General features: G+C 39.8%; 4 protein-coding genes across 14 annotated transcripts in view; 2 read left to right on the top strand and 2 right to left on the bottom strand.

Annotated features, from left to right (window-relative positions):
• LOC124637795 (histone deacetylase 4) overlaps positions 1-2,831 on the bottom strand; it is an 81,404-nt gene extending 78,573 nt beyond the window's left edge. For 2 of the 10 annotated variants that reach the window (XM_047174461.1, XM_047174458.1), the window contains exons 1-2: positions 2,536-2,830; positions 789-837 (exon numbers count right to left, since the gene is read on the bottom strand). In XM_047174461.1, coding sequence (XP_047030417.1) covers positions 789-825 — 37 coding nt within the window. In that variant the 5' untranslated portion in view covers positions 826-837; positions 2,536-2,830. Of the gene's footprint in view, positions 1-788; positions 838-2,535 lie in introns of those variants that run through there. The other 8 variants (XM_047174453.1, XM_047174456.1, XM_047174451.1 and 5 more) reach the window with 6 other exon arrangements.
• A 607-nt stretch (positions 2,832-3,438) lies between these two features.
• Positions 3,439-4,128, top strand: LOC124637332. The gene has a single exon (XM_047173697.1). The coding sequence runs from the start codon at positions 3,564-3,566 to the stop codon at positions 3,972-3,974; it is 411 nt and encodes a 136-aa protein (XP_047029653.1). The 5' UTR covers positions 3,439-3,563; the 3' UTR covers positions 3,975-4,128.
• Positions 4,129-5,441: 1,313 nt separating this feature from the next.
• On the bottom strand, positions 5,442-7,367 carry LOC124637331 (transmembrane protein 222). Its single transcript, XM_047173696.1, has 4 exons — positions 7,111-7,367; positions 6,265-6,475; positions 6,049-6,179; positions 5,442-5,959 (listed from the first exon to the last, which is right to left on the bottom strand). Exons 1-4 carry the CDS (start codon positions 7,257-7,259, stop codon positions 5,881-5,883), a joined length of 570 nt encoding a protein of 189 aa, XP_047029652.1. The 5' UTR covers positions 7,260-7,367; the 3' UTR covers positions 5,442-5,880.
• Positions 7,368-7,610: 243 nt separating this feature from the next.
• On the top strand, positions 7,611-23,440 carry LOC124637330 (structural maintenance of chromosomes protein 1A). Of its 2 annotated transcripts, XM_047173694.1 has the most exons (27): positions 7,611-7,845; positions 8,025-8,145; positions 8,564-8,663; positions 8,998-9,146; positions 9,567-9,735; positions 9,859-10,071; positions 11,882-12,133; positions 12,498-12,656; positions 13,402-13,509; positions 13,907-14,068; positions 14,482-14,610; positions 14,979-15,061; positions 15,391-15,565; positions 15,930-16,052; positions 16,440-16,571; positions 16,647-16,712; positions 16,985-17,118; positions 17,650-17,771; positions 19,192-19,373; positions 19,836-19,958; positions 20,115-20,224; positions 20,424-20,568; positions 20,851-20,955; positions 21,034-21,108; positions 21,630-21,808; positions 22,555-22,732; positions 23,249-23,440. In XM_047173694.1, the coding sequence occupies exons 1-27, from the start codon at positions 7,734-7,736 to the stop codon at positions 23,306-23,308; spliced, it is 3,666 nt and encodes a 1,221-aa protein (XP_047029650.1). In that variant the 5' UTR covers positions 7,611-7,733; the 3' UTR covers positions 23,309-23,440. The 2 variants fall into 2 exon arrangements, with proteins under 2 accessions (XP_047029650.1, XP_047029651.1); XM_047173695.1 differs by lacking the exons at positions 22,555-22,732; positions 23,249-23,440 and adding an exon at positions 21,837-22,253 and having other exon boundaries at positions 21,630-21,745.
• Positions 23,441-25,371: the final 1,931 nt, after the last annotated feature.

Genomic DNA, 25,371 nt, shown 5'->3' with positions numbered 1-25,371 from the left:
TATGAAATTATGGTTTTAAACAATATACTTACTCGTATAATTTAAGAAAAAAAATCAAGAGCGCGCTTCCAAAAAAGGTATAGACGAATCGTGTTACGAAATGTATAATGTAACGAATATGTTGAAAAAATACAATGTCGAATAAATGATGGACTTTACATGTTATCTGCCATTAATAAGCAGTTTAATTAATTTGTTGTATATAAGACCTATTACAATAATTAATCAGTTTAGTTAGATAGGTGCACTTTGTTGGTGTGGAGTCAGGTAGTAAACCAAACTTGAGGTTTTCCTTCCTGGGTATCTGGCTTGGATCACGTGTTTTAATGTGGCTGGGTGACTGGGTTATTGCTATGGTGATGGCCCATTAATGATAAACAATTTGAGGCATGCTAAACCGGAGGTTCCCAATCTTTTTTCTCATACACTACAGATAACGTAGATACAATATGATTTACTGGTTGTGGTGGAGGAAAAATTGGCCACAAAAGCTCAACAAAAAATATTGTGAATACCAATTTATAATCATGCCAGTTTGGACCCCCATAGTCTCCAGGGACCACTAATGGCTCCACCTGGGCCACTTTCAGAACCTCTCACTTTAGGATAAATGGGCTATCTAACACTGTAAGAATTATTCAAACTGGTCCAGCAGTTCCTGAGATGACAGCGTACAACGGACAAACAAACTTTTCAGTTCCTATACAATATTTTTGTATTATCCTGTTAACTTAAAGTTTTATATCTTGCTGTAATAAACAAACAACATCTGTATTGAATGTACATACCTGAGTTATTGGAAGAGCGGTCAGGATCATCAGCCATCGCACCAGTCTCCTGTGAGACATTCATCATTTAAATACTATATAAAAATCGAATAACATTTTGTGTAGCAATATAAATCATGTATTTGTAAGTTGCTAACTGTTTCCTTTGGTTCCACCAGCATAAGAACTCCTCGTACACGGATAAAATTAGTATAGCCATTGTTAGGGTGCTTACATAAAGAAACAGGTTTCCGGTACAGACAAACCTGTACGGGTAGGTACCGATCAGTGCACGTATAATATTTCAATACAATCCTATTCAGTCTCTTATAAAGAAACAGGTAAGTTACAGCCTGTTTCTGTATAAGTGAGTGAATAGGATTATATTGAAATATTATGCCTGCACTGATCGGTACTGACCTGTACAGGTTTGTCTGTACCGGCAACCTGTTTCTTTATGTAAGCACCCTTACCCACATATAATTTAGCTTCCCAACAGTAACAGGTTTTTCAAATTACTTCAGTCGTTACAGAACCAACAGTCAAACAATAACATATTTCTCCTCTATTATATGAGTATGGGCCTTACATATGACAGTAAGTATATAAAGAAATTAATGGCTATTTACAGTGATCATCAAGAGGGCAGGCCTAGCTGAATTTCAACATATATGTTGTTCAGTTTATACAGAGGTTGTCTGAAGAATATATGCAGATATTTTTATAGTATCTTCTTAATTTAGTTAAATATACCATCAAATCAAGTTAGACTGGTTAAAGATTACATAAATTATCACCACCGTACACACACATGTTGTCTATACTTTTATACTAATATAAAAAGGAAATATTGATATTTTTATGTACCTGTAAAGGCTCTGAAACTGCTGAGCTGATCTGAAATATTATTTCGCTGTTGGAAAGCTACACAATCCCCAAGTAACGTAAGCAATGTTTTATCCTGGTACGGGAAGTAGTTTCCCGGGAGCCAGATGAAGCCACGGGGAACCAACTATAGTTCGGCCATTCAGAGAATGCGTTCCTGACACGTCGCGATTGAACTGACGACGTAACTACATTCATTGATTATTGATATAATAATGTTGTTTTAATGCTCCTCAATTGTTAAAACGGTAAACAACCAGCAAAAATATTTTTATCGTAACTGCAACGCCATTGCAAAGTTACGTCGTCAGTTCAATCGCGACGTGTCAGGAACGCATTCTCTGAATGGCCGAACTATAGTGTATTTTTTATTTAGATAATCATACATTTTCAAGTAAATACATAAAAGTCATATTTTATACAAAAAAAAAATGTTTTGAGAGAAATATACTATTCAAGGGTTATTTTATTGCTCGATGTTTTTCCAAAGACTTGTTTACAATACTTTACCACGTTATAACACAAATAACCTTGCGAAAATGTATTTACATTTAATGAAATACACGGTACCTCCTTACACAGACTACATCAGATTATGTTGAGTAGTAAAGATGTTTTACTTGAAGGTAATTAAAGTTCAGGTTTGAAAGCAAAACAACTACGGCTACGTCTTGTTATCTTACTAATATTATGTTTTAATTGGGTGTGATATACAACAGTGGCATAGTTTACTTGTGTGATGTGGACATACAACAACAACAAGGTAAACTTCTCAATAACAAACACTAAGTACGTACAATAAAGAATACCTTCTCACCACTACAACAGTAAAATACGATACAAAAATACTTAAAACAAGCATATTACAACAACTAATACGTACCTTGCTTACACCAGCTGGGGTTCCAAACACTTGAACTTGTTAAATGTCCTCAAAACACACAGTCTTACAGTTTTACATACTCATATGTACAGTTTTAACGTCACAATGGACACAAATAACAATATTTTAATGACGAATTCATACCGAAAGTTATAAAGTTCACATTTATTAGAGCTTCAAAACAAGCCAAAAATTTATGTTTTGACCAGATTTTGACGTAATACTTACGTCGAATGATCAGTGCGTTCGCATTTTCTTTATGTCACTTACTGGCAGTAAGCACATTTTCATTTTTTTGATTGGCTAGTTAGAATCTTACTAGAATAGACCAATATTTATGACCAATCAGAAATCAGTATGAATTGACATTTTCTACTTTCTAGAGATGTTTCTACGGGTCTTTATTTAAAACCGGTGATGTTTTTAATGCGTATCATGTATTGTAAAAAAAAAAAAAAAAAAAATGTATTGATTGAGAAAATTCAGTAAAATAGAGTACTTCTTTAAGTTCGCAACTCAAGTAAACAAATTAACAAACTCAATAAACGCAGTGTTATGTATTAACGAAATGGTTTGTTTTAAATACCAAAATAAATTGGTTATTCTTTCACTACAATCAACGATTTATATAGTTGACAACATCGATATATATTCAATGGTTGACAAAGTATAAATAAACAATCCAATGAGCGGTTAAAGCAAATACAAACCTATAGTTTTTTAATGAATTATAGTTGGATGCTATTTGAATAATATTTATTACTATTTACAGTCCTTAAATAAAAAAAAACTCTTTTTTTAACAATAAAATCGGTTCATTTCCCGTATTTGGTTTGTCAGCGTGAAATATAGTGATGTACACCCGAACATGAAACCGAAACTGTCAATGTCAAATCATCAATACAATACTGTCCCATCTGTCAAAAACAACAAACTGTTTTTGTTGATTTTATCGTCATTGTGAGTCATTCCAAGAAAAATCTACAAGTTTCTTTTTTAATAATTAATTGAGTGCTACTGCTGACAAAATGTTTTCCTCAATCTTTGGTAAGCGGAGATCTTCTCCCGTGGAAGTAGAAGTGGAAGAAGAGACACCCCCGATTCCTGGAGCCAGACCCGACGATGGATTCGTTGTTGTAGATCCAAGTTCACCTCGGAACAGTTTGTACCCAAACGTGAGTGGAGGCGGAGCCCCGGTACCATATCCGCAGAGGCCTGCCCCGGCAGCGCCGTCGCCGAGGAAAGCGCTGATAGATCCCACGTTCCATTATCTCCAAGGAGTTCCATTCGCAATGTCCAAAACACTTCAGATGGCCTCTAACAAAGACGTCTTCGCTACGGAACTGGCAGATCTTCTTGCATTTCTAACTAATAAAGTCAGTGTGAGCAGCTACGATTACGATTTCAGTGTGGAGAAGAGTGTGCTGAAGGAATGCTAAGTTGGTGATATGGGCTGTGACTGCTGAAATGACCAGTTGTATATTTACAGTGTTCTAAGTCAAGCAGTCATATTGAGATTATGGAATTTATGTTTATGGAGAATCAATAATTAAAAATAAGTCCTAAAATATTATTTAGGTTGTCTGTAGTGTAGATCTTTTTATATTATTTTGTGTTACCCAGTTTCACTACCTTAGGAACCTTAGTTAGACACTGGCACAGTCCTTCATCAATAAACTTTTTGTTACATTTTTACTTTTGTGAAGACACCAGCTATCTACAGAAAAGAAAGATTACAAATTGTCTAGCAGCTACATAATTTATACACAGAAGTGGTGAAACAAATACTCATTTTAATCACCTATAGGTACATAAAAGTCGTGGTGGCCTAGTGGGCAAAGAACCAACCTCTCGAGTATGAGAGCGCGGGTTCGAATCCAGGTCAGGCAAGTACCAATGCAACTTTTCTAAGTTTGTATGTACTTTCTAAGTATATCTTAGACACCAATGGCTGATAAAAAGGTGAAGGAAAACATCTTGAGGAAACCTGGACTATATAGTCTGAAATCACCAACCCGCATTGAGCAAGCGTGGTGATTAATGCTCAATCCTTCTCCGTGAGAGAGGAGGCCTGTGCCCAGCAGTGGGACGATAGAAAGGCTGTAACTATAGGTACATTAAATGAGGAACCGCAGAGCAGCTTACTTCACCTGTTGAAGGTACAGACTTTCAATGAAATATTGTCTGCCTAGCTTATTCCCAACTATGTTGGCTTCAAGCCTCATGCTAAGGAGTGAATAGGGAAGATAATGTTAGATAATCATTTATTTTATTGGATATGTAGTGATAACTATAGTTCGGCCATTCAGAGAATGCGTTCCTGACACGTCGCGATTGAACTGACGACGTAACTACATTCATTGATTATTGATATAATAATGTTGTTTTAATGCTCCTCAATTGTTAAAACGGTAAACAACCAGCAAAAATATTTTTATCGTAACTGCAACGCCATTGCAAAGTTACGTCGTCAGTTCAATCGCGACGTGTCAGGAACGCATTCTCTGAATGGCCGAACTATAATAAGTGACAAGGAATACACTTAAAAAAGAACAGTTAAAACAATTTTGTTGATAATGTATGCACAACCACTGAACATCTGACCACTGATAAAAATAATTGTACAATACCTTGTGCAATATCAATAAAATTGGTCAACTATGAAACCACAGTAATTAAAAAAATATGTAAAATACATACACACATGTGATTAATGCTCAATCCTTCTCCATGTGAGAGGAGGCCTGTGCCCAGCAGTGGGACGATAAAAAGGCTGTAACAGTAACAGTAACATACACACATAAAAACAGTGGAAGACCTACAAAATCTACTGTATATAAATTGAAATGTCTATAAGAATGTGTCTATAAGAAATACTACTGAAGTTGTAAATAAAAAAATATAAAGACCAAATAAAAAATATTTTATTTTAATCCACTCAAAAACATCTAGTTTCAAAGATAACAATACTTTCTTGCTACATAGTATCAAACCTCTTTGACTTCTAGTTTGATAAAACAAAATAAGACATAATTTAGATTTATGTAAATAAAATAATATTAATACTTGAATAATGTACCACAGGTGCTTTTACAGAGCAGAAATAATAAAGTAATTGAGGGTATAGAATAACAGAAGAATAGCTTATCAATACATAAAGATCAACATTACACTATTTCTCATAACTGGTAAGATGATCTGATTGAATACATGTGAAGCATTGCACACATCACAGACCATGACTCAACGCCTCCAGACAGCCAGCACCAACATTACAATCACACATGGTCCACAGAAGAGTCCACAATAGAAGATAATTATAATATTTACTTATAAAACACTAGTCTATATAATTGCCGCCAAACCCACTATTAACGCTACTATTATCAGGAATGGTATCCAAGTCTTCAGGAATGCTCCAAAACTGAAACATAAGAGTGAAACAAATTAAAAAATATTAAAAATTAATAAAAATGCATGGCTTATCATTTCATATAGAAGTGGCACAATTACCTGACGTATTTGGAGTATGGAATCATATAGAAAGCAAGTTTGACCATGTTCCAGTTCTTGCAGCCTCCATAGCTCATGATGTTGAGAGCAGTTGCTACATGCGAGTGGCAGTTGTCGTAGAACAATATGTGCTACAAATAGAACATAATCAATAGTTAATTTATCTTTATAGTTATAAAAAAATAAGTATGAAGTATAATTTGAAATATTCTGTACCATTCTTTTTTTATATATCTCAGAAGCTTCAGCAACAGCAGCATCCCACCCGGCCTGACCATTATTAGCCTTCTGAGGAGACAACTGCCAGTACTTTGTGGGATTCCCGAACGCCATCAAATCTTCAGACACAAAGTAAGGGCCAGCAAAGTCCCTGATAACTCCTGAAGATGTACAAATGCCCATGTGTCCAAGGAAGGGGAAAATCCATCTGAAAACAGTTTTCCTTATTATTCTTTACTGTAATTACACATAAACAAGTTGTTATTGTGCTCAGTTAAAAGGAAAAGTGGTTTCAAAATTAATAGTGTTACTAATTGTTTTTTTAAATTGCATTGTAAAACTTTTTGTAACATGCTAATCAATGTTGGTCATGTCATAAATAAAGTAACTCTGTTAGTATGAGGTACTTTGCCTGTAGAACAGGTAAACACTTTGGAAATGGCAGCAAATCCGAGAGATAGCATGCCGTCTTTTGGAGCATTCCATTTTAAAAACAATAACTTTAACCCATAAATAATTGCATGTACTTATCATGATTTGACTGACCGGTTTATGAATATAAATCAAGGACATTTTTTAAATAGAAAATTAGTTCCTGCAATGCTGAGAAATTAATCCGAACAGCAGCATGGTTTTGATCTTGTTATAACTACCAAAATTTTGTTAATGTTGTGGAAAAAACTACTTAAATTAAATAAAACATGCTTACTGTAATTGTTTGGTGTTTTGATTAATACCTGTGTACCTATTACATTTTAGAGGTACCTAATGAATGGTTTGGAATTATGGTAATATTACAATCTGTATGGTACTTAAAGGATATAAATAGCTGAGAAGACTCACGTTAGCACAGGAATAGGGGTCCAAACAATACAGTAAGGGTATCGGCAGCGATCGTGGTCTATGGGATCCATGAGCACTGCTTCTTCGGGATCTGAGAAATCAACAATATTGCTGGGGCTGCGGTCACCTGACATCGTTTCACTTGTCATGGAATTTAAATTACAAGTGCATCCATATCCGAGCTAAGAATTATATTTCAAATGTAATGAAGGAATACGAACGAAAGTCAATAAATAAATACTGACATTTAAGTTGACGTTTAGTTGCAAGCGCGTTTCAAGTCAAGTAAACTGCTTCTACTTCTTGGTTCTTACAATAGGGTGAAAACAAGCACTATTCTATATAACTACGAAAAACATTTGAAACCCAGCCAACCACTTTGCAAAAGAGATTTTAAAGCTTTTTCGTTTCTCAAATGTCGTAGAAAAAAATCAACTATAATAATATTATGTTATATTTTTTTTTCGATTTTTCCCCTCTCTTAAATTTTAATGGCTGACATTTGTTTGACAGCAGCCATTGTTGTTGATGTGACGATGTTTGGCGCTATTATTTTATTTACGTGATTAAATTATCTTTTGTATTTTTGAATGGTAGTATAAAGTGATTACACAGCAGCAAAAATGCCGGCGTTTCTTAAATTTATTGATATGGAAAACTTCAAGTCCTATCGTGGACACCATCGTATAGGCCCTCTGAAATCCTTCACGGCTGTGGTAGGCCCTAACGGATCGGGTAAGCTATTCTCTTTTTGACTTTCCTATTTTACAACCTTTATTTGAAACGTGTTTAAATCGAGTATACTTAAGTCCTAATCACTCGCGTTTCCATATAATTGAATTCTACTCTTGATTTTGCAAACCTCCCTCGCTTGCTCCTCTATATGCTTCTCAAAACATGAGTCCATATTACAGGCAAGTCCAACTTCATGGACGCCGTGAGTTTTGTGATGGGTGAGAAGACCTCCCTGCTCCGAGTCAAGCGTCTGAGTGACCTGATACACGGAGCATCCATCAACAAGCCTGTGTCTAGGAGGTAAAAATATCTACTTTATTTACTTTAAGGATTAGTAAGTACATAGAGAACAATACGCCGAAACAGTCTTTATTTACAGGTTCATATTTATTTAATTCCTTACCTGACTACATTTTTAAGTGGCTTCCGTAATTTATACATAAGTAACTTCGGTAAGTTGTAGGAAATTACTTTAAGCTACTTATGATGAGGTTTTACACTTGCAAATTTATTTTAAGTTAATAACATAATTGTGACTACCTCTATTATATTATATTTTCCACCAAATGTGCATTATGGAATGCAATAAATGATATGATATGATAACTATGTAAGTAAGTGAGTAAAGCTTGCAAGTGTAAAGGTAGTCTTATGATTACATGTCTTACACTTAATGTTTTTTTGAGGTTTGTAAACTTATATCTTTTGTAAATTTTAGTGCATCAGTGACAGCCACATTTATTCTTGAAGACATGACTGAGAAGCAATTCCAGAGATCAGTTAATGGCCAGTCTTCTGAACATAAGATTGATGGACAGGTATGTTACCACACTAAATGAACTGTATTAAATACATGATGAAAGCTATATAGCTTTCTCATTAGTTTGGGGGATAAACATCTCTTGGCAGTAACTTACATTTAATTATTTCTAATTATCAGATAATAATAACACATCTTTTATGTGTTATATGCTTTATTTGGTTAAATTATGACAGGCCTACTGTATGCTACTTTACAATCTTAAAGGTAATAAAACTTCTTGCCCCATTCCCAATTTTATTTGGTATTGGTGCAATATGTTTTCGGCTTCCACTCCTATCCGTCACACATCAAACACTACTCCATTTTTATTCATGTCATGTGTCTCTCAGTCTGTACCCACATCACACTACCTGAGCGAGCTTGAGAAGCTTGGCATCAATGTGAAAGCCAAGAACTTCTTGGTGTTCCAAGGAGCTGTCGAGAGCATCGCCATGAAGAACCCCAAGGAAAGGACTGCACTCTTTGAGGAGATCAGTGGGTTAGTATTCTTTATGATTTTCAAAGAATTAATATAATTAATAGAATCTTAACTTTGTATATCAACTGTAGCTTGCAATCACAAAAAGGCACCTGCTTGGTTAACCATAACTTAACATACCACTAATTCAACCATAGCACTAGGGAGCAGTGAGTGGGGTTTTTTGGTAGTTTGCTCTATATTTTTAACCAACTTCCCAAAAAAGTATAAGGTTCTTAATTTGGCTGGAATATTTTTTTTTGTCATGAAAAAGTGCTTGTTCAATTAACCTTCTTTCTCTAAACCCATTTGCCTTTGACTATAATCAACATGAATATATAAGCCTACCACCTATCATGATCTAATATGACTAAAACACTACCATCTTCACTTTATACAACTAAGTTAGTTACTTGTTAACTCTAAACACGTTGTCTCCAGGTCAGGAGTTCTGAAAGAGCAGTATGAACACTGCCGCGCAGAAGTGAACCGCGCCGACGAAGAGGCGCAGTTCTCTTACCAGAAGAAAAAGGGAGTGGCCGCCGAGAGGAAAGAGGCCAAGTTTGAGAAGGAGGAGGCTGAGAAGTACACCAGGCTTAAGGAGGAATTGGTCAGTACTAAGTTATTTAACAGTTAATTATATGTTCTTAACTGTTACTATTCGTAACTGTTATAGTGTTCTTACATTGGTTACTTTATTCTAAATTAATTATTCTTTTGGTATTTCTAACAGCAAGAACAAAAAATCGAGCTCCAGCTGTACCACTTGTACCACAATGAGAAGGAGATCCAGTCTATGGAGGAGGACCTGCAGCACAAGCAGTCGGAGCTGGCTAAAGTGGAGAAGAAGCGCCAGAAGCTTGAGGAAAGCTTGAAGGAGAAGAAGAAGGAAGCTGGTACGGTCCAGAGAGAGACTGCTAAGATTGAGCAGGAGATCAGAGAAGTGGTAAGTTACAATGACTAAATCTGATATAGGGCTACTTTTTATACAGGAATGAATTTTAAGCAGTGCAATAAAAAAACTGGTGGTCCAGAATCATTAACAGAACAAATCTGCTTCATCAGTAATAATAGGCATGATGACAGTAATCAAAAATCATTAAAATAATATATTTATTAAATTAAACTTGAAGCTTGGAATATAAAACGCGCATTGTTTTCTTTATTAATAATGTGATTAATATGTATTTTTATAAAATAAAATTACGAAATAAGGCAATCCGCCATGATATCTTGAACACCAATCAGAGCTCGTGACGTCATCTCTCAAAACAACTCGCGCGAAAGCGCGCGAACGTCACATTTCGTTATTGTGAACTTCCACTGCGATCCTTGTTTTTAATTAATTAATTGTTTATAACACGAGTTATGGAGCCCGGATTTATCAAGGCAAGCAGCGCTAATTTGCCTAGAATTGATATCATAATGCTGGGACAGTTTTTGGCATCAAATAAAGATTTTTGTTCAGCTGAATTTAGAAATGTTAAAACTTCCATGTAAGTATACTAGTTTAATTAAAAAAACTTCTATGTTAGAATCTAGAGAACTATTTAATAACTAACATCAAAGTGATCTTCACAAAAATAAAGTTGTACCCTGGGCAATATTGCTTTTGAATCTCGCCTTGCAAGTTTAAGCGACTTGTTTCGTATTTTTTTATTGTGAGGAACGTACACAAATAACTTATCAGGAGTTGTTTTGGATGTGTTCTTACACTGGGGGACCCCACAACACCTATGCACTTTCGAATTCATATTTAATAACACAAAAAACTTAATTATTGCACGAGCGTTGTTTACTTGCGTCTTGTAATTTCAGTCGTGACGTCACAAGTGACGACATGACACTGACAAGCGTTTTCGCGCCGGATTCAAAGTGGACAGAGAAAAATGCAATTATTTGATAAAAAAACTTCGCATTTTCTTAAAATTAATAAGTTTTCATATAAAATAGACGTATACCTACATCATACAAAGGAATTTAAAAATTTGTCATCATGCCTATTGTCTCATTCTGTCGTTTCGTCATTTTTTTGTCGGAACTTTTATGAATAGCCTTCTTTTTTGTACTAAAACACAACAAAATAAAAATATATGTATCTATAAAACTTATTTAACTATAAGTTGACAAAGTTTGTGCACTTAATAAAATTAATTCCTGTATTTCTCTCTTTCTGGTTGTTCCCTCAATGCTGAGGATCGTGACTGTATGTCAATCTTCTCCACTCGGTCCGGTTCAGTCCATAAAGTACCGCTCCCTGTATCTGGCCTCCAGTCACCTCTTTGAGGTGGTCCACCCATCTAGCTGGTGCTCTTCCTCTAGCGCGCTTCCCCTCCATTTGTCCGAGAATGATGAGTCTCTCCAGGCTATGCAATGGAGATCGCATTATGTGCCCAAAGAAACTCCGGATCCTTTCCGGGCACGTAGTCAGCAGACGCTTGGCAACCTTCAGCTCTTCGAGGATGGAGACATTGGTCCTCATAGCTGTCCAAGGAATGCGTAGCAGCTTTCTCCAGCACCACATTTCAAAGGCATGGATCTTTTTGCGGTCCTTTTTCCTGAGACACCAAGTCTCCTGTATTTAGTCTTGGTCTTAAAATAATGTTAAATCATGCAATAACAGACAAGTTATTTTCTTGAAAGTTAAATGTTAATAAAAAGAGAAAATTATGAACTGTATTATATTATTCAGTTACTCGAAAACCCGTGATTAAAAGTGTTGACTCTTAATATTGCCAATATTTTTCCATCAACAGGAAGCAGAAATCTCCAAAAAGCGTCCTACCTTCATAAAAGCTAAGGAACGGGTCAGCCACACACAGAAGAAGCTAGAGAGCGCTCTGAAGACCCTGGAACAGGCTCGCAAGGCTCACGAGGCTCATCAGGCGGATATCCGCAAGCTGGAGGAGGAACTGCGCCAGGTTGAAGAGGAGAAGGCCACCTGGGAGAGGTCTGCGGTCGGGGCTGCTACTTCTGGAAGGGCTGATGTGCACTTAGAAGAGGCACAGGTTAGTGATAGTCCAAAATATGAAAAGAAATTGCGAAACTTTGTATATCTTAAGTCGAAGATATTTTTACTCCAATATTTTATGTTTTTAACACCAACCTTATGTAGTCAAATGATGTAGGAATAGAATTATGACATTACTTCTTCTGTTTTTTTGAATACCAGAAAGAAGATACTACTATTACAAGTCAACCCTTAAAGTGTTACTTTTATAACTTAATTTCTTATCTCCTTGCTGGGGAGTTTGTTGCGCCACTTCTTCTTCCCAGCAAAAACACATAGGAACTGGTGTGTTTTGTAATTTTTTTAGAAGGTCGAAAAGTGCTGATTTGCAGTCAAGTTTGAATAAATGAATTTTGATCTAGATCCGCGAGTACGAGGAGTTAAAGATGGAGGCGTCTCGTCAGGCGGCGCGGTACCTGCAGGAGCTGGACTCCGTCAACCGCGAGCAGAAGGCCGACCAGGACCGACTCGACAACGAACTCAGGCGTAAGGGGGAGATCGAGAACAAGCATCGACAGAAGGTAAATATGGAAATCAAAGTCAAATGGTTTTAGTGCAATTAGGACTGCGGGGTCCTGTGAAATCTCGCTAACGGCTCGATCCCATGAAGAAGAATTGCCGTGAAATTCTATGGATACTCTTGGACAAGTACTCGATTACATAACATGATGGTACAGCCTGGAAAAAAAGCTGTAGATGATAATCGTTTTCAATGTATAGTGACATTATAATGTCATAACGATTTTTTCTATACCTGAGACAAGACTCTTTGAAAATTTTGGCTATCCATGAGAGTATCCGATAATATGATAAACTAGCAGATTTAGGCATATTTGGGAATCCATCCTCCGAGCCTTTTCCCAACTATGTTGGGGTTGGCTTCCAGTCTAACCGGATTCAGCTGAGTACCAGTGCTTTACAAGAAGCGACTGCCTATCTGACCTCCTCAACCCAGTTACCTGGGCAACCCAATACCCCTTGGTTAAACTGGTGTTAGACTTAATGGCTTCTGACTACCCGTAACAACTGCCAAGGATGTTCAATGACAGCCGGGACCTACAGTTTAACGTGCCATCCGAAACACAGTCATTGGTGTCTAAGATATACTTACAAAGTACATACAAATTTAGAAAAGTTGCATTGGTACGGAATCGAACCCGCGCCCTCACACTCGAGAGGTTGGTTCTTTGCCCACTAGGCCACCACGACTTTTTATTTTTTCTAGGCATATTTGGGAATAAATAAATTAAAAATGTTTCTTCCTAGGGTCACGAGAGAAACGAGGCGATGAAGCGCGTGGACAAGCTGAACGAGCACATCAAGAGCTCTGAGCAGGCGCTGGAGGAGCAGAGGCGGCTCCGAGCTGAACTACAGGTACGATCACGGCATGTTTAACTTTTCCATTGTACTTTCCTGGCAAGAAAGGGGTTCTTAGACTTTACGGCTAATGATGATGTCCCTCTATTAATCACATTACACTAAAAGGCGAAACTTTGTGAAACAGTATCTGAAAAAAAAAATGCCAACATACACATGTTTGAAATGTGGCGAACAGACCACCATATAGTTCTGCGTTTTATTGTGTACCTGTACGGAGTAGGTTTTCTCGGGAACCTGGTAAAACAGCGGTTTCACGGCTTCCTGATTGAATTGCCAGCCAACAGAAGCTTTGTTATATTTTTAGTTTTTTTTTCTTTCATTTTGGCTTCTTCAATATAAGGCTGTTATTTAATTGATATCTATATGACGTGTAACATGTCTCTGTTGTCAGGCGGACGTGGGCGAGTGCCGCGGGCGGGCGGCGGAGCTGCAGGCGCAGCTGGAGGAGGTGGCGGCGGCGCTGGGCGACGCGCGCGTGGACAAGCACGAGGAGGCGCGGCGCCGCAAGAAGCAGGAGATCGTCGAGAGCTTCAAGCGGGACATTCCGGGCGTGGTCAGAACTCTAATACTGGTTTAACATTGTTCACTGAGTCGGTAAAGTCGAAATTTCTCTTGGAAAGAATCTACGGAAACCATTAAATTTTACATTTGTAGCTACATACAATATGTATAGTTCTCTCTCTCTCAATTAAATTCCGAGCACAATTACGCGCATGTGGACATACCCTTCCCCCTCACCCGCTAACAACATAAAGTGGTAAGTGGCACTATTTAACTATAACGATAATCTAACCATTTTCTGTTGTCAAACGCCGATTTGACTAATGAGGGACATGTATACGACTAGTTATAGTTTGGTTATTGTTATTGTTAAATATCAAACTCAGCTTTAGACACATATACACACTACACGCAAAAGTTAGCTTTTCACACAATAATATACTAATTAATATAAATTGTGTGCAGTACGACCGCATGATCAACATGTGCCAGCCGACGCACAAGCGGTACAACGTGGCCATCACCAAGGTGCTCGGCAAGTACATGGAGGCCATCGTCGTCGACACCGAGAAGACTGCCAGGCGCTGCATACAGGTAACACGACATATTTGTACATTATTACAAGTACATTCAATCAAAATCATTGTTTCGAATGTGGTACCTATACATTCTAAACTTCTTTTATAAATATGTATGTAGGTTAGGTTCCCTTTTTTTTTTTTTTTTGGGAGGGGGAAATCCTCATGGACTTCCTCCGCCTGGGGAAAGGCGGAGGGGTATGCCGGACTCCTACCGGCTAAAACCCCCTTGTGTCCTCCTTGCACGTGTGCGCGGGGCCGCGGGAATCCAGATTCTTCCGCAGGGGTTAGGTTCCCTAACCACTGCCAAGAGCGACAAATGCTTTGACGCCATTATTATTAATGTTTAAAAATTCATCATTTAGCAATCTGTGTTTTCTTCAGGTGCTGAAAGAGAGGATGTTGGAGCCAGAAACGTTTCTACCTCTGGACTACATTCAGGCCAAGCCACTGCGGGAGCGACTGAGGTGAGGCACAGAATTATTTTTTTATGTATTTTTGTTTGTCGTTCATTGAAATAATTTTATTTTAATAAAATAAAAAGCCAGCTTAGTTGACTATGAGAATACCTTCGATTCGATAGAGACTTGTGCGGTGCTGAAATTTCCGCAGCTATCGACAATCACAATTCATCACTATAAGTCTTATGTACATTTCGCGCCAAATAACTTGCAATTGTTTTTGTTCGTCTCTAAATCTTGTCGAAAAGCTTCGACTGTCCTGAGGTCAGTTGTATTAATAAAACACTTCTGCGCATGCGTTAGGCCTGAGATAATGAGGATACTGTTCCTTCCAGAGACATAAAGGAGCCGAAGAACGTGAAGCTGCTATTCGACGTGCTCCGCTACGAGCCGCCCGCCATCCACCGCGCCGTGCTGTTCGTCACCAACAACGCGCTGGTCTGCGAGACGCCCGAGGACGCCTCCCGCGTCGCCTACGACCTCGACCGCAGCAAGAACAGCCGATACGATGTCAGTAACAAACTTCAACTATGTTCATTAAAAGCCTTCTTTTTTCTCTGCCGCCCTTTTCCAACTGTGTTGAGGTCGGCTTCCGTTCTACCGTACCCGTACCGTTCCGTACTAGATGCAGCTGAGTATCAGTGTTTTACAAGGAGCGACTGCCTTATCTGACTTTCTCAACCCAGTTACCCAGGCAACCCAATACCCCTTGGCAAGACTGCTTGGTTGGTTCGAGAGCACTCTAAACATGAGTAATTTACTGTTAGTGGTGTAAGGCTGCTAGTAAATTAAAAAATAGTATGCCATCATCTTTAAATAGGCTCTGAGGTACGTTATATCCTGTGTAACATATTTGTATGACTTTTGTTCATAGGCGCTGGCGTTAGACGGTACATTCTACCAGAAGTCTGGTATCATCTCCGGGGGTTCGCTTGACTTGGCGCGCAAAGCTAAGCGCTGGGACGAAAAGCATCTTTCTCAACTTAAATCTAAGAAGGTAAGTCTCTCCGTACAACCCGTACCAATAAAGAATGGGATTAGAAATCGCGACAGCTGTATTTACCTCTCGCTCATGTGCTATAGTGTATGAGCGAGAGGTAAATACAGCTGTCGCGATTTCTAATCCCATTCTTTATCGGCACGGGTAGTACTTTCGAAAGCCAATAATAAGGTTCAAGGGATTGATTCAGAAGGCAGTACTCCATGATACGCCGTGTATTGTGAGGAAGTTTCTGTATCGGGAGTGCTAACCTTGGACCCTGTGGCCGATATTCTCGTGTTTCTTTTTTAAATGTTCTATTTAATATTAAAAATCTGTTATTAGATAAACAAAGCCAATAATAATGACATCTAGACAGTCGATGATGCAATCAATTTTGTTCAGGAAAAACTAACGGAGGAGCTACGTGAATCTATGAAGAAATCTCGCAAGGAGTCCGAGCTGACCACTGTGGACTCACAGATACGAGGCCTCGAGTCCCGCCTCAAGTACGCCATTACTGACAGAGATACTACGGTAATTAGTTATTAATCAGAAATATAATAATATGTATTGAGGAAAACATTTTTAATTTGTCATTTTTATTTGCAGTTGAAACAAATCAAGGCATTGGACGCTGAACTCGCTGAGTTCGAAATGAGAATTGAAATGTTTGGTGTAAGTATAAAGAGACAAGACAGGTATTTAGACTTTTATAGAATTATTTACCAGTGTGGGTTCTTCTTCTACTGTCTTTCAAAACAATTGTAATTCTCAAAAGTTTTACTAAGTTTGGCAACTTCAACTTGGAATGGAAATAACTAATTTGCCAAGCAATCAATTATTTCTAATTTTAAGCAATCTTTTTTTCAAAGTTCGAAATATTTTATTTGGTATAGGGGTTTATGTAGTATTGTGGCAAGTGTTGTATATAAAGTATGTGTTCACAGCCGCAAGTGGAGGACATCGAGCGCACGATCCACGCGCGGGACCTGAAGATCCAGGAGATCAAGGAGAACATGAACAACGTCGAGGACGTCGTCTTCCGCGGCTTCTGTCGCGACATCGGCGTCGCTAATATACGGTATATATTCATATTCATCATTTATTTGCGTTCCACAAGTTTGAAAAGGTGTTACAATAGCCAAGTACAATTGTGGACCATGTTAGGGCACGGCAATATTGGTCATTTAATGCCAGTACATAATAAAACTACTTATTGTTTAAAGTGTTTGTTTCCTTGAACAGTTTTCTGATTGTCTTTTGCGTTAAATAAAAAAGATATATCCATGTACAACAACTACGAACAACTGCGTGTATATGGCGCTGCCTATCTATAACTCTCTACTTCAGAAGATAGTCGAATTTCCTTGTGAGGAATTTTGTTGTTCTTTACGAACGTGGTTAATAGAAGAGAAGAAGAATTAGAGTTCGTAGAGGAATTAGGAGGTAAAAAACAAGAACATAGGTAGTATTATGGGTAAAGCAAAATTCATAAGTTTAATATATGTAAGTGCGTGCATTACGCGACTAGCGGCCATGTTCGGGCACGCGGACAGCCGCAGCGATGTGACCGCCTGCTGCGGCACTAAGACTCATGACGTGCGTGCTGCAGGCAGTACGAGGAGCGCGAGCTGCGCGCGCAGCAGGAGCGCGCCAAGCGCCGCATGGAGTTCGACGCGCACATCGACCGCATCACTTCTAATCTAGAGTTCGAACGCTCGCGCGATACGCAGAGTAAGTCATATTACATATTTATTTCATAGATACAACTACTGATGGCTTTGGGAAGCGAACCAGGCCGGCTGCGACAGGCCAGAGTGCAGGACGATCAGTTTAGGCGCAGATCAGACTTTTTTTATGTTAAACTTCAGTGCCCAAAATCCTTTAAACGCCTGCCATTGTCTAAATTTAAACGTTATTTCAGAGTTGACTTAGGCCTTATTTACGGAGATGCGGGGCGTCGCGCGTTGCGTTGAGCGGCGCGGCCCGCACTGAATTCAAATATATGGCGTTGTATGAGTGCGTTTACGGAGAAGCGATTTTAGACGCGTTTGTTTGAATTAGAGCGTTTTGTGCGGCCGAGCCCGCGGACCGCGGACCGGGCACCGACGCATCCCACGCGGCGTTTATCGCGGCGGCGCACGCAGCGGCAATTCTCGATGAAGCTATGGCCGAGGCGGAATCTTCTGTCAGTCTTATTTAGAAATCGCGCCACTTATATAGAAATGCTGCAAGTTGCGACACGTGCGCTCCCATCAAAGACTACTATATATTATAAAATGGCTCCCATCTCTCGCCAACATAAAACCAGTCGATTAGATCGAGGCGAGCGTGCGCCGCCGCGATGCCGCCGCGTGCTGCGCTACACGCTAGAGGACTCGCCGCGGGCGCCGCTGCGGGCAACTCCACGCTTCCCGCCCGCTTCTCTATGAACATGGTCGTATATTGCTATAAGTTTTAGGAGATGAATTATACACAAGAAATTTATGTCGACTGATTTATTTCAACGGGCGGCGCCCTATTTATATGTGTACGCCTGCGACAGCGAAAATCAGCTTTTGAAAATTTAAAATTTTGAATTTGACATTTGAACTTCATTGTATTTTTCTTCATGACTATTGAAGGTTGCGAGTCGAAAAGGTTGTATGCGTTTCATGTCGCTACAAAGTTTATGTTTACGCGTGCGATGATGCGTGCCGCTTCACGCGCCGCCACATCGTAAACAGAAAAAACGTCCGACGCGCCGCGAGACGCCACGCCACACGCGACGCGAGACGCCCCGCGTCTCCGTAAATATGGCCTTTCACTTACCAATTTAAAGGCAATAGGTACATTTATAGTTTAATAAAAAAAACGCGTTTCGCTACATTAAACGTGAATAAATGGAAGCGCAAGGCTAGGCAAGCAACAATATGAATTCTGTCCTAACAGCCCTGATTTCCAAATATCCCGTGACCATCGTAGTAATGAAAAATAATCTATTACACGCACGTGACCAAAACATAAAAAAAGAAAAAATATGTAAATATAGATTTAATTTATTTTTAAATACAATGTACAGATTTCGAGGTAAATAAAACATTTATTTCCACCGTAAAAAATAATAATATGTAGTTATTTCGTTTTTTAATATGACCTGTCTCCCTTTTGCCAGAGAACGTGACGCGCTGGGAGCGCTGCGTGCAGGACGCGGAGGACGAGCTGGAGGGCGGGCGCCAGGCCGAGGCCAAGCAGCGCCAGGACATCGACGCCGACCTGCGCCGCGCCGACGCGCTCAAGGCCGACCGCGCCGCCGCCCGCGCCCGCCAGGACCAGGCCGACGAGCTTGTTAACAAGGTCGGCTTCTATATTGTGTATGTGTGTCTCGTTAATAAGTGTATCTTTTGAGCAGTGAAATTCTATCCGAGATTAATTAAGAATCTCGAAATCTCCTTCCTCTAAAAACATGATTATCACGCCATATCAATTCACCGAAAACTTAAATTTAAGTTCAAAACCAGGCCGACGAACTTACTTCAATTAGTTAATATATCATTTAGCAGTGAAATTCTGAGATTCCCTTCCGGTCTATTTCAATGTTTCTACATCGAAAATCCGCGGCTTCGCCCGCGTCGTGGGTTAATAAAAAAACCTATGTGTGTGTCCAGAGTATCACCCATCTGCATAACAAATATCAACCAAATCGGTCGAACCGTTTCAGCGTAAAAGAATAACAAACCCATACATTTCTATAAGCTTACACATTTATAATTATTAGTAGGAAGTAGGATGTAAGCGTATGCAATAACTGACTTTCAGGCGCGCAAAGACCTGACGAGCATTCAGAAGGAGATCCAGACGGTGCAGAAGCAGATCGCCAGCATCGAGTCCCGCATCGAGAGCAAGCGCAGCGACCGGCACAACATACTGCGACAGTGCAAGGTACGGCACTTACTACTATCAATGGGAGGATTTCTTCTTGAGAATAAAAAAAATATAGTTCCCAAAAAAGATATACAATGGTGTTGTACCTACCTAAAAAGAATATAACTGAAACTGTAAATAAATAACAGTCTACGAACAAAAAAAAAATTCCAGATCGACGACATAATAATTCCTCTGCTGGAGGGCAACTTGGAGGACACGGCGGAGGGCGAGTCCGAGCAGTCCTCCATGTCTACAACACAACAGTACAGGAAGGAATCCAGGTAACTAACAAATACTACCAGGAGTTATTAATAACAGATTGGTCGTGGTTAACGAAGTTACGTAGTCACAGTAGTAAGTGCGTCTCCACTTAGCAGACATTCACGTCGTAACTTTCTGCAACACATTACACTCCATCGAAGGTGTCCTCATTTATCATTCTTAACTAGCTTTAAATATGTATAATTGTGAATTTCCCAGGATCCGGGTGGACTACAGCTCCCTGTCAGAAAACCTGAAGGAGTTAGAGGAGCCAGATGAAATCAAGCGCAAGGCTGATAAGTTGCAGAAGCATATCAACTCCTTACAGAACACTGTGGACAAGATACAGGCGCCTAACATGAGGGTATGATAATAATCCTCTCATTTATATAAACAGAATTATACCTTATCTCATATTAGTAGCTTTTTACTTGGAAGTTAAAAGTATTTGTCCTTTCACTATATGTTAAACATATATGTTCCTTTTTGATGTAAAAAAAAATCATACATGTATTGCTAATATCCAAGTAATTGAGATTCGTAATCGTGTCTGGGGTAAAAGTTGACGGTATTATTGTATGGGGTTATACTCTGTTTATTATCCACAAACTGTATTTTTGAATTTGCACATTTGTTTCTATCTCAGGCAATGCAAAAACTGAACGAGGTGCGTGAGAAGGTGAACGCGACAAATGAAGCGTTCGTCGCCGCCAGGAAGCGAGCTCACAAAGCTAAGCTAGCTTTCGAAAAGGTAACAACGTTTATATTTAATATCTGTATGTAGTAATATTGAATTTACGCGTATTTATTTCATGGTACATTGTTTCAGGTGAAGAAAGAGCGCCACGACAAGTTCATAGAGTGTTTCGAACACGTGGCTAACGAAATAGATGCTATCTACAAGGTAAGCATACACTTATGCTTAAGATTCTGCTCAAACATCACGCAGGGACCACCGATTACTGCCCTCAGCATAATAAGAAGCAAGCCATTTGCACCTAAATAGAGAATTGTAACTGCATCGTTGGTGTAGCTGTCGCAAGCGCGGCTGCTCAGCACGGAGTCTCAGGTTTGATTCCCGAGTCGGGCCGAAATCGCTTTGTGGATTTCAGAAACTTTCACAAAGCAACCCGGAGTCTGGAAGTTGGTGATTGACATAATACACCCGTGCATCGGAGAGCACGATACTGTCGGTCCTGCTTGTGATCTCTCTCCGGTGGTGTCGGATTGTCGTCCCATCGCGCCATGAGAGTGAAGGAATAGTGAGATGCACTTGTGTGTGTGCGAATGTTCATGTACCATAATTTGTCCTGCGCAGCCGGTTGATCTCCTTATATGAGAACAACCGCCGTGGTCGAAATCGAACTTGGACGCAATTATTAGAGTTTAGTCTAAATGTATAATGTAACTGTCTCCGGTTTGCAGGCGCTGGCAATGAACCAGTCGGCGCAGGCGTTCCTGGGCCCGGAGAACCCGGAGGAGCCGTACCTGGACGGCATCAACTACAACTGCGTGGCGCCCGGCAAGCGCTTCCAGCCCATGTCCAACCTCTCCGGCGGGGAGAAGACCGTGGCCGCCCTGGCGCTGCTCTTCGCTATACACAGGTCTGTACATACATAGCTTGCAGCCCATGTCCAACCTCTCCGGCGGGGAGAAGACCGTGGCCGCCCTGGCGCTGCTCTTCGCTATACACAGGTCTGTACATACATAGCTTGCAGCCCATGTCCAACCTCTCCGGCGGGGAGAAGACCGTGGCCGCCCTGGCGCTGCTCTTCGCTATACACAGGTCTGTACATACATAGCTTGCAGCCCATGTCCAACCTCTCCGGCGGGGAGAAGACCGTGGCCGCCCTGGCGCTGCTCTTCGCTATACACAGGTCTGTACATACATAGCTTGCAGCCCATGTCCAACCTCTCCGGCGGGGAGAAGACCGTGGCCGCCCTGGCGCTGCTCTTCGCTATACACAGGTCTGTACATACATAGCTTGCAGCCCATGTCCAACCTCTCCGGCGGGGAGAAGACCGTGGCCGCCCTGGCGCTGCTCTTCGCTATACACAGGTCTGTACATACATAGCTTGCAGCCCATGTCCAACCTCTCCGGCGGGGAGAAGACCGTGGCCGCCCTGGCGCTGCTCTTCGCTATACACAGGTCTGTACATACATAGCTTGCAGCCATGTATTGTCATCAGATCCTAGTGTGTGCAAAATTTCATCCTAATTGAAGACCGGGAAGTGGGATAAATTAAGATTCCAAGATTTTCTTACATACTAGTTACAAGTGAAGCTAATATAAGCTTGTTAAAAAAGCAAACTGTAAATATTCATTAACTGATTTCCTTGTCCCCTCAGCTACCAGCCGGCACCGTTCTTCCTGCTGGACGAGATAGACGCGGCGCTGGACAACACCAACATCGGCAAGGTGGCGTCCTACATCCGCAGCAAGAAGGGCAGCCTGCAGACCATCGTCATCTCGCTCAAGGAGGAGTTCTACGGCTGCGCAGACGCTCTCGTCGGCATCTGCTCTGAGGTGAGCCTAATGTAGCCTAGTCAAGTTAGCATAAATGATAGCCAATTAGGTTAGCGTCGGCTTTTACTTCTAGTGCACATTTCTAAAAATATATGCTTATGGCTAAGGTCCAACGCTTGAAGTTTTATACTGGTGCATCATCTACAATGTATAGTTATCGGCATGGATAATGAGCTCTCGGCGAAAGAGTGGGGATCGGTTTGCGAACTGTACACTTAGGCAATAAATCAATCAATCACTTCTGCGCAGGTGAAGGTCAGGGCTCAATATCCGTGCCGATGATTATAAATTATGTACGAGATACTTTCGTGAATGTCATTAATCTATGCTCATATTATAAAGCTGAAGAGTTTGTTTTTTTGAACGCGATAATATCAGGAACTATTAGTCCGATTTGAAATATTTTGAATAGCCCATCTATTGAGGAAGGCTATAGGCTACTTTTTTCCGAGTTCGTGCAGAGCGCTATGCGAGTGAAACCACTCGTTTCTAATAATGTATTTGTTTTGTTTCCAGCCGGCCGACTGCCTAGTGAGTGACGTAATGACTCTCAGCCTGGAGGACTACAGCGACTGAAGCTGACCACATTTATATTCACATATTTTTATATTACGACATTTTACTTCTTTTCCATTACTGACGTGTTATTGTGTCCACACGATAATTGTCTTTATAGATATAACATTAAGTGTTAAGTTGACATAGCAATTTTGTGTTTTATTTCTACCTAACATTATCCTACTCAAAAGTGTGAGGCCTCCTCTACACTTGTAAGTTTTATTCACGTAAAGATAGATAGAAAGAGAAGTATAGATAAATATATTTTTATAACCCGTAAGTGACATCTATACTATATAAAGCTGAAGAGTTTGTTTGTTTGAACGCGCTAATCTCACTACTGGTCCGATTTGAAAATTTGTTTCAGTGTTAGATAGCCCATTTATCGAGGAAGGCTATAGGCTACTTTTTATCCCGGTACGGGAAGTAGTTCCCACGGGATGCGGGTGAATCCGCTGGCAGAAGCTAGTATCGTATAAAACTGGATTGCACTTCACCATCTCAATAAATGAATCATTATACGTTCGTTTCGATGACGCCATGTTGCAAACGCGTCTTTCGCTAAGGAATATCGTGCGTACTGTTGTCACGTTAACCCCGCTTGCGGAGTGAGGGGCGGGATGCATGCCGCTGCTCCCGCGCGGTATGTACCCACAGCGAATATCGCTACCACAGCGGCAGCGAATATCGCTCTGGTCGCTCTAGCCGCGGTACTTGATACTGAATACCTGAGCGAAACCTGCGCGGTATGCACTTCTACCCCCAGCGGCAGCGAATATCGCTCAGGTCGCTCTAGCCGCGGTACTTGATACTAAATACCTGAGTGAAACCTGCGCGGTATGCACTTCTACCCACAGCGGCAGCGAATATCGCTCAGGTCGCTCTAGCCGCGGTACTTGATACTATTATAAATACCTGAGCGAAACCTGCGCGGTATGCACTTCTACCCACAGCGGCAGCGAATATCGCTCAGGTTTGAATAGACCTTAAGAAGCTTATGTATTTAATATACGATTTTGCAAATGTAAGACCTCTTCGTAAGTCACTTATAGTATTTTAGAACTTATATGTTACGGAAGCTAGCCCAGTCAATTTAGAATTTCAAAAAATCAATAGATTATTAAAATTATCTACATTTTGATTTACATACTGGTCAAATTTTAGGAGGTTGACATAGAATACGTAAATAATCTATTGAAATTATAGTAGACGGGAAATAGTTGATATGCTCTGCTTTTTTTGATCTTGCATTTCAGAATTAACCCATTTTTTAATAACAATCACCATTCCACAAACATACCTTGGACGCGTTTTCTAAATTCTCATTTTTTTAAGATGTGAAAAGTTAAGAGGACGAATTGGAAATTTTGGCGCCAATGATCTCAATTTTTCTCAGTAAATACAAAACGGATCAAAATACAACTTGGTTACCTGAAAGTTCATGATATAAACCTTATTTTGTTAGACGTAGAAACATGATTAGGTAACTTTTATAACAGAGAAAAATATATCAAACATACCTCTTTTTAAAAAGAGATTCACATATTGTAGGCAAACGGGACCGATTTAAGCCTCTTAACTTTTTTCGTAGTTGAGTATATATGTCACCGTAAGATTACAAACATCGTTAGATTACAATCTATCTCGAGAGATTGTAAACTGTCGAATTATTGTAAACCGTAACACCTGATTGCAATTTAACGCATTATTTTTCGCTATATTATAATCTATCGATGAGAAATTGTCAAATTGTCAACTGTCCGAAAGCTCTCCCTGATTGGTCAGTCTTTTTGTAAGATCGAGAGCGATGTAGAGCGGTCAAATTGTCAACTGGCGTAGAACGGAATGCATCTTGCGCGCTGATTGGTAGAACGTCAAAAAAGACAATGTTCTTTGCAACTCCCGGTGTCACAGCTCTTTGACGTGCAAAAATAAGTGACGGTTTAATTTTTTATAAAATCAAAAATTGTACTTAATTTTTAAGACTCAAATTACACACAATTAAAAATTGAAGTTAGTGACGAAAACGAATCGCTGCAAAACCGACTCCACGTAGTCTTGTCTGTGTTAGGAATTTATAG

The sequence above is a fragment of the Helicoverpa zea genome, chromosome 16 (genome assembly GCF_022581195.2).
Source record: "Helicoverpa zea isolate HzStark_Cry1AcR chromosome 16, ilHelZeax1.1, whole genome shotgun sequence".
Lineage (NCBI taxonomy): Eukaryota > Metazoa > Arthropoda > Insecta > Lepidoptera > Noctuidae > Helicoverpa > Helicoverpa zea.
This window is presented reverse-complemented; position numbering and strand designations above follow the sequence as displayed.